At 39.0% G+C, this 11,219-nt stretch overlaps 1 protein-coding gene across 1 annotated transcript; it reads left to right on the forward strand.

Moving 5' to 3' along the window:
• The first annotated feature begins 608 nt into the window (after window positions 1–608).
• Window positions 609–8,982, forward strand: LOC108777525 (LIM/homeobox protein Lhx9). The gene is made up of 5 exons (XM_018544440.1): window positions 609–946; window positions 2,986–3,159; window positions 4,076–4,296; window positions 7,936–8,171; window positions 8,728–8,982. The coding sequence occupies exons 1-5, from the start codon at window positions 639–641 to the stop codon at window positions 8,980–8,982; spliced, it is 1,194 nt and encodes a 397-aa protein (XP_018399942.1). The 5' UTR covers window positions 609–638.
• Window positions 8,983–11,219: the final 2,237 nt, after the last annotated feature.

The following is an 11,219-nucleotide window of genomic DNA, read 5'->3' on the forward strand; positions in this document are numbered from 1 at the left end:
TTTATAAATGAATTTGATTAATGAATCTCTTGATAATCTTTAATCTTTAGGTAACTATTGCGAAAATGAGCTATAATCGATTATTCTCTTCACCTTTGATTGTGATTGATGAATTTTTATGGTTTTGAATTTAAAGCTTACGCTTTAAAATCTCATTGCACATATCGCTTTACGCGTATCTTGTGGTAGCTTTGATAATCGAAGAAATAACATGTAAAGGACTGTAAGTTATATATACTCAGTCCAGTGTCAAGGTCCACGGCTGTAAGTCATCCATGAAATTGTTATATTTACAATATACAGTACAAATGGATATAACTTCTGTCGTATTTTCACGGGTTCATTCGAAGAAGTTTGTCTCGAGATTCTTTACTTCCGGAAAATGTACTACCCCGTCAAAACAACAGGTCACAAAAATAAATTGAAAAATGACTTTTGATAATTATTTTGGAGTCATTTTATCATCATAACTTTTTGTTCTATTTGGTTAAACACAATAATTGATCGTAATTAATTGATCTTCTTCGTGCAGTGCCTTTGGCACGCTTCGTCCAAATAATGCTCGTAGACGTTACGAAGACGTTGCGATAACTTGCAGAATGCAACGGCATGCGTCGTAACGGCGCGCGTGAAGCGAGATGCTGAAGGAAGTCGGCTGCGGCAGCACTACACCCCCGTCGGGGGACGGAGGCGGCGGGGCGAATAGTCGGCAGATCGGCGCGAACGAAGGGGGCGGTGGTGGCGGCGGGGGCGGCGGTATCGTCGAGGGTGCCCTCGGTTGCGACGGCTGCGGAAGAGACATCGCTGAACGTTGGTATCTAATGGTATCCGATCGCGCATGGCATTGTGGCTGTCTGCGCTGCTGTCACTGCCGAGTCCCCCTGGCCGCTGAGGCCACTTGCTTTGCCAGGGACGGTAACATTTACTGCAAAGAGGATTATTTCAGGTTAGTTGAAGCATGAGTAATGGTATAAACTGTATAAAGGAAAATCGTCATCTTTTTAAGAAAAAAGGAAGACAATAATTGAAAAAAGTATATTCTGTAAATATAAATATACATATACAGGGTATCCGGAATTTAAATGTCAAAACAATTGATAAACAAAGAAAAAAGGTCTTGTAAAGATATGCTCGTTTTTGCTTCGTTTTTTGAAGAAAATCGCAGAAAAGACAAAACGTATATGTACATTTATTATTTATAACCGGAACCTACAGTTACGCGTCCTTCGATCACATTTGTTGTGGTTTCATTGAAGAAAATGTATCTGATGTCACGACGTATTACGACGACATTACGTGAATGACACGTTTGAAACTGATTCATTAACATGTACTCCCTTATTTCGATATTTATTTGAGATAGCACAGAATTTACATATAAGAAGCAGAGTTTTTCTTGCTCTTTTATCAAAACGCCTTTTTCCTTAGACCACACAAAATGTCCCCGTTTCCAAATACACAGCTCTAGTCGTTATTCAGGAATTGGACCTTAAATTCCATGCTTGGCTCGGCGATATACTCGCCGACAAAGAATGTGGAGAATCATAAGAAAAACGAGAAGAAAGCCAATTTCAAAAATAAATTAAAGACATTCTGAAGAATATTGATTATTAAGTTATTATTATAGAAAAATGTAGTATGTCTATATCCTTTAGATTTGACGTTTAAGAGATTTAACATTCGTAGCGTCGAAATTTCAGAGAGGCTAAAAATTGGAAAGTGATTCGCATAATAGTAAGCAAAGAATTCGATATTGTTTATCACGGGAAATAGCACGTTTACGCGATGACATTCGACATTTCAGGATGCGAGGGTGGAATAAAAGGTCGAAAGGCGAGTTCGTTAGAGCGAGCAGGGGAGGAATTCAACAGCCGTCCTCCCGCATGCAATATGCAACAACGCCAGCCCTTTGTTTTCGTCTACGCGAATATGAACGGTCTGGTTCGATTCCCTGCGAAATTCACCTCAAGCGGGGATTCGCAATGCATTCGTGAACCCACACATGTGAAAATATAATGTACCGTTAGATTCTCAAGTGTATCCAGTTTTCTCTAATTTTCAGGCAAAATTAGTGAAATTAGAAGTGCATGCAATTCGTTAAAAAATCCAAGTTAAACAAACGCTTCGAAATTTTTGTAACATTCCAAATTGTCATTTATTTAGTACCAATTTTATTTAATACCGGAAGGTGAAATAAATTATAAACAAATTTAAAAGCGTGTGAGTAAAAATTTTGAAATCTGTAAGTTCATCAAATTGTGGACATTCTTAAATACTAAAATTATTTGATTTATTATAAAATAATCTTTGAAGTTCAAAGGATTGAAACAACAAAATTAATGTTTATATTAGATTTTAAGCAATTATCGTCAAAATGATATTGTATATCAAAAGCTATATTAAATAATTTTGTAGTTTTCTATATGTACATGTATATGTACGTTATAATTGCATATCTTTTCTAAAAATTTAATATTTTGCAACTTAAAATCCTTAAAGAGATGTATAATTTGAAACTAATTTTATAATGTACAGCCAAATTTTTTCTTTAGTCTTTAATTTTTAAAGGAACAGAATTTTACAAAAATAATAATAGGAATATATAAAAATAATGACCAAGAGTATTTCTTTTTAAATATTAGGATTCTTAGATGCACAATTATAAATCATAAAAGATTCTGTCTACAAGATATTTTCTCATATTTTATCTTTTGGCAATAATTGCTTAGAATTAGATATAAACATTATCTTTGACTGTTTCAACATTTAAATAAAAAAAATATATGTATATAAAAATATACGTGTTTCTTAAATTTTTGTAATTGGCAAAATATTTCTCGAGAAGAATTAAGTTGTTCCAGTTGCGATATGTTTCTTGTAAGATAATCCAATAACTAGAAATACGAGTATTAAAGAAGCTTTAATATCTTGCAATTTAAAAAAGTTATACATCGAAAGATAACTCTTTAATTATTGCGATTGCAGATTATTTGCGGTGTCTCGATGCTCCCGATGTCGCGCCGGCATTTCCGCCTCGGAACTGGTGATGCGAGCGCGCGATCTGGTGTATCATGTGGCGTGCTTCACTTGCGCCTCGTGTGGCACCCCGTTAAACAAAGGCGATCATTTCGGCCAGCGGGACGGATTGGTGTATTGTAGGTGAGAAACAGGAGTGTCTGATCATTACTATCCTTCAAAGACCGTCTTTCCTTGTTATCAACGAGTTCGATGACGAGGTTGACAGGAGCACGAGTCGCTTTGTCGCACCGAGTCATTCTCCCCTTCACGCTAATGACGGTTGTTGAGTGCTAATGATGGTCATTGGAACGGACGGATTTTGGTCTCGGGTTCCGGGAAGACGACCGCGACGACAGACACCGCGAGGCGTAAGAATGACAATTTATAAATATCAAGATTTTTAAGAGAAATTCCGTGATTTCTTCAAACGTTTACGAAATAAGATTGTATACTCTCTAAATCTTTTGGAGTAAAAATTGAGCCAATCTTCGAAAAAAAAATAAAAACTTTTTACTCTTAAACACGAGTGGCAATCTTTTGGAGTAAGATTTCACTCTTTTGGGGTGAGAGTCGCTCCTAATGAATAAAATCGTTTTTTGGAATAAGATTTTATTTAAAATCCTTAGAGTGATTTTCACTCCAGAAGAGTGAAATATCTTACTCCTGAATTGAAAATTTGCTACTTTTATTCAAGAAAATGGAAAGATTTTCACTTTTTCACTCTCTTTTCAAAAATAGCTGAATTTTCAGTCTGTATAAGAGTAAGATTTCAAATATTCTCCAAAAGATTTACACTGTAAAATTTTGTAACTATCTTCCAAAGTTTCTCGCGATTCCAAAGACCGAGAGATTCTACCGCAGTAAGGAAACCAGATGCTTCTTAACAACTCGCCGATTTAATCCCTGACTAATAATGATCCGCTCGTTAAATCCCGCCCTCGCGTGGTATCACGAAGTCGAACTCGTTCATCGAACTCGAACGTATAACGCGGAGGTCAGGTCGTCTATCGACTACTTGACAGAGAGGTTGACGACTGACGAGCACGTCGCTCCCAAGACCACACTACGAGTTGCTGTGCTGCGCTGGCGATTACGGGGGTGCTGCCGGCAGTATCGAAGACCTCGGTTCGCCGGGGGTGTCGCCGCTTCCGGCTTACTACGAGCAGAGCCCGATCACTTCCGGCGCGGTGCAGAAAGGCCGGCCACGGAAGCGGAAGTTGTCGGAAATCACCGGCTCCGAGCTTCCCGTCACGATGAGACTGACCGCTGGAGCGCTCGGTGAGTCAAGCCAATGTATGTTCCGCAATCTTGTATCGATCGTGAACGATCTTCTTGTTATCGTCCCTCGCACCCTTTCTCTTCTCTAGAGTTACCCCTAGACTCTTCAGTTTGGCATTCATTTTTTGTACTTGTGCCGCCAGACTCTTCCACTCTTTTCTTTTCCATTTATCTCTCTCTTTCTCTCTCTCTCTCTCTCTCTCTCTCTATTCTTAGCTTTCTCTTTATTCTACGCTACAGCAAACGAGTTAATCGGCGGAGTTGTATTATTTACCGAGCAACGGGTATAATGGGGCGTTCCTTCGTGCAAACATTTGCTCGAGCCTGCAAGAATCGCAGATGTTATTTTATTTTGTCCACACGATTATTCGGCTCGTTAACTGGAGCATTCGGCATCGACGAGCGGTAATCTTTGATTCGAAATCTCGCGCGCTACGCAGATGTCTATAATTGCTCAAAGATTCAGTGTGCGAATTCCTGATAACAAAGACCCTCATGATCTCAAAAGGCATTCATTTTGTCTAGTTGTAATCTTCATTTCTTCATTCGTTCGAATAGATAACGAATGATAGTGAAGTTACAGTACGATGAAAATCGTGCGAGAATTACAGTGTACGCTCTGTAAATCTCAACATGATGGATATCTTGAGTATAGATATACGTGTAAATTGCGGAGTTAATTATCGCATTGTCGCCGTCATTACGACTTTAACAAAACGCGAATTTGTGGCACTTCGATCGACAGAAATTAGAAACATAACGATTCTCCGTTCGACCTGTGTCATTTGCTGACTGGCGCGCATTTTTATCGCGTTTAGATATGATTTTACGATCGTTTCGGCTTCGGGCGCAAGCCAAGATGGCGACCAACCGATGCCGCGCGTGATTCCCAGTTATTTTATAATCGACGAGAGCGAGGATCACTCTCCCCGGACTACCGACCGGAATTTACGACCAACAGCCATAAAATCGTCCATGAAGTCCTGCGTGCGTGATCACGGGTGGGAACAGACGGCCTGGGAGAGAGAGACCCTCTCGCGGTGTTTTATTGTCTTTATATATAATTAGGACAGTTTTTGCGAAAAGGACACGCCGACGACGGGAGCCTTGGCGAGACGCCGAGCGACCGACGGCGGATCGCAGAGGAACTCTCGTGGTAATAGCACAGAAGCAAGAAGACGATAATCCGGCTATTCCTAAGCGAAACATACCGCATCTAATGCTTGACACTATACCAGCTGACGTATTAGATTACGCTAAACGGAAAATTACAGTTATCAAAGCGGTTCGATCTATCCTCGGAGAAAAACACAGCAGCAGCATCTATAAAGTATACCATAATTGAATAAACAATTTTATAGTTGCAATTATTATACATTGATTTATTCAACTATGTATATTAAAACTTATATAGATGTCACTTTACAGTTGCTATCATTATATCTTTTTCTTTGCGTAGAAGGATTCAAACCTTTTTATTCCTTTCTTTTATTCTCTTTTATTGTATAAAGATAAATCCTGGGGAGAGGAAAAAAAGTATATACTAAAAAAAAGTATATACTCTTGTTGAATATAGTAGTTTAAATATACATATTTATCAGGTTCAATCCGATTTGATAACATTAAGGCTGAGTTATTCTATCTTTTGGTAAACTTCAGCTCACTGTCCTACTCTCGTACTCTCTTATGTGCTTTTACTATTTTGTTTATCTGTAATAGATAAATTATTAATATATAGATTATCCGAAGGTGGAGTAACCGGCTCTTATAATATAACTGATACTTTTAAAAATCGATACATAAATCGTATATTGCAACTATTGTCATCTAAGGATGGCTTACAGCAAAAATATGGTGGCTTATTCCTTGTCATACTTTTTCTACCAGTCCATCTTGGAAAAGATATTGCCCTTTCTTGCGAGGGAGGAACACACGCGAGCCCTGGGAAGCTTCTCTCTTCCGAGCGGCTTGGCGGGACCAGGGTGGGAGGGTGGATTTGGCGGTTTTAAGAATGAGATTACAATTTGTCAGGACGAGTTAGAAGGCTAAAATTGCCGAGAGCGAGGACTGAGAATCGACGACAGAACGAACGAAGGATTCCGATGCCGGCGGCGCGGCAAGAAACTTGCGCAGGCGGCATTATAGCGTTCTGGCCGGCCATTCTGCTGGCAGTGGCCACGCATTGGCCACGGCAGCATTCTTTTCCGGGCAGATCGGCCAATCGATGCATCTCCCAGTGCCGATACCTATCTGTCACTGTCCGCCGGTGCCTGGAGCCGTTCCTCTTTCTGCACAGACAGAAAGGCCCCGCCGGAATCGAAAGGCACGCTGGGAAAGTCCTAATTTCGATTCGATTCGCGTGTAAAGTCTCGCCGGAACTGGTCTTTACTTTTTTCGTGTTTAATTGTGCTTTTCGTAAATGTAAAATGAGAAAGCTGTGTATATTTAGATTTTTCATGGTAGAGTAGAGCTTCTCCCTATTACTCACTCATTTTACGAGAGAAATAATTGACCGCAAACGCAAAGGAACTTCCTACAGCATTTCCTAAACGAAGAAGCGTATTAATTGATCGATTAGCGGTCATGTCGCCACGTACGGATTTAACTGAATTATGATGAACGAAAATAAGGAAAATAAAGGAAAGGGAGAAAGAGACTCACCGGAAAGAGGACAGGCGTGCTGCAGTTGTGTGCGCAGTTGCAGTTGTTGCGCGCCGCGGCAGAGCGAAGGAACGCATCCAATAAATAAGACGACGAGGGTAACCATTGAATTCAATCGAGAGAAGAACGGGTTCCAGTCGACGAAGCGGCCACGCGGGGCGAGGGGGAGGGTGAAGGGGGATCCCAGAAGTAAATCCCCGAGCACGTATGCGCTATTACTGTTTATTGTTCCGAACTTCCATTCCCAACGGACGGCGATCTGCTGGTTCGCCAACGAGAGGAAGAGAAAGAACCAGACAGAAAGAGTGAGAAGAGCGGGGAAAGGGAGAAAAACCGTTTTCGCGAATGTGGCCTCACGGCGCCTTCGGAATTCGTTTTCTCATCGAGACGAACGACACACGGATTTCACTTTTTTTTATTTTTTTTTTTTTAGAGATAATTCGCAAAGCACAGTTACGTTTGCGAGATCGGAAGGGACAGTAGCGCGACGAAAAGGGGTCGACTTCTCTCACGGAGCTAAAATCCTTTTGAAGTTATACCGTTCGATCTGCACGGATGACTCATGAATTAAAGAAGACTGCAGAATGACGTAGAAACAAAGTATCAGTTGTCTTGATTTTTTAATTTATATATAGTACAATTCTTGAACGAAAGAGGGTATCTTGCAAATTTTAACGAATTCGATGTGAATTTTCTTGATATTTTTAAGAAACCTAAAGTTTTTTAAATTCTTCAGAGTTTTGCTATTTCTTTCAACTTGCGCGCATCCAATATTTCCAGGTTTTAGACATTTTCTCGATTCTGGAGCTCTTCTCATATATGCACGAATAAAACAATTTGATAGGCTTAAAGTGGAATGCGATACCCGTGTGATTTTTCCCCTCTATCGCATGTCGCTCGCGTGTCACGCCGATAGTTGGACGCGAAACTGAAAAGGGAAAGAAAAGAGAAACTTTCTAGCGGACGTCGCCATTGCAGAACTGCTGCATCCCACGGAGCTGTCCTCGTCGATGGAGTCGCTGGCTGCGTACGACGCATCCGTGGGCTCCCCGGGACCGGTGCACCAAAATCAGCGGACGAAGCGTATGCGTACCAGTTTCAAACACCATCAATTGCGAACTATGAAGAATTACTTCGCGGTAAATCAAAATCCGGACGCTAAGGACCTCAAGCAACTCGCGCAGAAGACCGGCCTATCGAAAAGGGTGCTGCAGGTACGAGCTCTTCTCTTTGTATATAGAGTGTTTATGAGGAGATTATTATTGATGATATCGCTTTTTTATTTTTCTTTACTCGCAAGAGCGTATACGCATAACTAATCTACGTCAACTTCTGCATCTTAAAAAATATGAGTGTGGATTTTTAACCGTGTTAACACCTTAAATATAACTCTCATCCTGGTGACAATATAAACACCGCAATACACATAGTGGATTAATACAAAATGTATTTATGTCATCACCAACACTGTAAGAATTATATTTACGCATAATGTTAAATCCACATCCATATTTTTTAACTATTCACTGTAAACTATTGTGTCTACATCTATGGTATTTCAAGACCAACACGGTGAGAGTTATTAAACATCACATAATGTTCAATCTACACTCATATTTTTTATAGTATATTTCCCCAAACATATTGTTTATGTTTTTTTTTGTTTTAAATTCTTGGAACGACTTGGTACTACCTCAATTATCGATCGATGTTAAAGAATCTGTTAAAAAGTTGAAATTATGCGTGTTCCTTGATTTTGCGTCTATTCAGGTGTGGTTTCAAAACGCGCGTGCGAAATGGCGACGGAACTTGATGCGGCAGGACAGTAGCAACGCCGGTAGCAACGTCGGTTGTTCCGGAACGGCGGTATCCTCCAGCACCGGCAATTCTCCAACCGTCGGACCGGCAGCCAGCATACTCGGCGACAGCAACAGCATGCCCTCGACCTCGATGGAGGAGTTACACGCCCTTCATCATCTGCATTCAGGCGTCTCCTCTCAGGTCTCCTTTTCCGATCTCTACTGACGACGGCTTGAAATGGAGGAGGATGCTTACAGTAGTCTCTCCAGCCATCTTGGATGAGGGATTATCGCTCTTTCTCGTGAATCGACCCCGGGGAGGAACTTGACAAGTCGATGACATGCGTCCATCGTGGATCTCAGCGAGAAATCTCGCTGATGAACGCTGACGTTGCTAACATATCGTACAGGCAGCGATTGTCTAAGTCTGGTTTTCTTTCTAGAATGTGATCCTTGCCGTGTTAATTTTAAGAACGATTACTTAAATCTCACGGAAGCCGATGTAGTTTAATCTCGCACAGAAGACAAATTTTGGTTACGTGATATCGATCAAGATTAAATGCCTGGCCTTCTTCAAAATTTGGACAAAATTGTGTCGTCGGACTTAATGAAGGAAGTGACTCGTCGGAGGATTTTTCCGAAGGCAGCCTAATCAGGTAGAATTTAGCGAGTAACTTCGAGGATGATTATGGTTAAATAATCAGTGATAATAATAATAGTTCCATGCACATCCGAATTACCAAAGATTACTAGATGAGAATAGTAATAATGTAATCTAGGTACGTATGCAAAGAGGATACCATTAGCGATTATATCGATAATTAACGATGGAGTTTCAGGCATTGTTCGACATATGGGGTGTTCCAGAAAGATGTATACCAGGTATATGGCAAATACGTGTCTAAAAAAATTGGAAAAATTCCTCTGTAATAAACTTTTGATACAAGAGTGAATGTGTAATTTTAATTTTCTATTTGTAACTAAAATTAAAATTTTGTATGTAAATACAATCTAAACAAATTTTAATATTATTAGACATTTCTAAGTTAGTTACATTTGAATGTGTTTAACGATTTGTCAATATTTCTGAATGATATTTGAAAATTTCTACTTTGAGAAAATCGCGTGAATTTTTAGATTTTATCTAAATTATGTATTTTATGATATATCAACGTCATTTATAGTTAAAACCTTGTATACAACTATTTAGAACATTCTATACGGTGTCGCAAAGTCTATGCTAAATTACATGAAAACTCGCCCATGCGGATGGACACATACATTACATGTGCAATCATGTAGGAAAATTATTTTATTTGTCCTCTCATTGATTTTATACGCGACTTGGCGTGCGACTAACTTTTATCGGCTTCGCGCTGTTATCAATTGTGATCAAAGTTAATCAGTTATATTAAATATCTATTAATTGAACTTATAATCAGATGATCATAATTTATAAAAATTGCCAATATATTAACGCAATAAATTTTTTAATTAAATGTCCAGTAACAAAGAAGATAATTTTACGAATTTATAGTTGTTGATTTCTAGTAGTTGAAGATAGAAATTGCAAGGCGGAATTAAATCTCACAAACAAAATAATGCGAAGCTTGATAAAAATTTAGGCGAGCGTCTATGAATTTTATATTAGCGGCGTAAACGTATGAAAGTTTTTCTTAAAAAAGAAAAAAAGAAAAAACGGCGTTCCTCTGCTCGTGCCAAAAAACTTAGCTAAGAAAAAATTTTTTAACAAGCTGCTGGAATTCAAAGGACGTAATATATTTTTGCAAACCGCGGTCCGGATCATCGCGTGTCATTCGGAGGATGAGAGATTTCGCCTTGATGAAGCCTTTCACATTATGCGTTCTTGTATTCACGTTTCCCTTTCAAATGGTCATCTTTGAATTCGAGCAGTACGAGGCACACATATACACGTGTTTTGACGCAAGTTTGACGCAAATAACGCAATCTCACCCACGTGTTGTTGCGTAATGAAGATTAGATTGTCTGGAGTTTGCGAAACTTGATCAATTCGATCCTTTCGAGCGCATCATCATAGGGCCTACTCATTTAATTATTTCTTCTCATTTTTTTTCACTTGAATATACTTCTTTCGATAATAAAGTACGCGAAATTTAAAATGTGATATTATTTTAGTTAACTATTGTCGACTTTTTTTGCGACATTTGTATGTTGATTAACATTGATTAATTATGTTCACTCTTTTTTTGATAAACATTTCTTTATATTTTTTGTTTATATTTTTATTATTAATTTAAAACTGTATTTGAAGGGCTAACAGCAAGGTTTTACGAAAATTTGGAGTATATTAGTGCACGTAGCAAATTTAATTGGCTAATATCTAAACATTAATTTAATAGGAAATTTAACCCTCTGAGGATGGGAGTTGTTTTCAAGATCTTATTTTCCAAGCTGTATTCTATCTGGTTTGAGAATTCTAAA

The sequence above is a fragment of the Cyphomyrmex costatus genome, unplaced genomic scaffold (genome assembly GCF_001594065.2).
Source record: "Cyphomyrmex costatus isolate MS0001 unplaced genomic scaffold, Ccosl1.0 scaffold441, whole genome shotgun sequence".
Lineage (NCBI taxonomy): Eukaryota > Metazoa > Arthropoda > Insecta > Hymenoptera > Formicidae > Cyphomyrmex > Cyphomyrmex costatus.

Bases quoted from the DNA above. Each gene is read 5' to 3' on its own strand.
- LOC108777525 (XM_018544440.1), top strand. From the start codon at position 639: ATGCTGAAGGAAGTCGGCTGCGGCAGCACTACACCCCCGTCGGGGGAC. The intron at 3,160-4,075 runs GTGAGAAACAGG...GTCGCTCCCAAG, and splicing joins GACGGATTGGTGTATTGTAG to ACCACACTACGAGTTGCTGT. The intron at 8,172-8,727 runs GTACGAGCTCTT...GCGTCTATTCAG, and splicing joins TATCGAAAAGGGTGCTGCAG to GTGTGGTTTCAAAACGCGCG.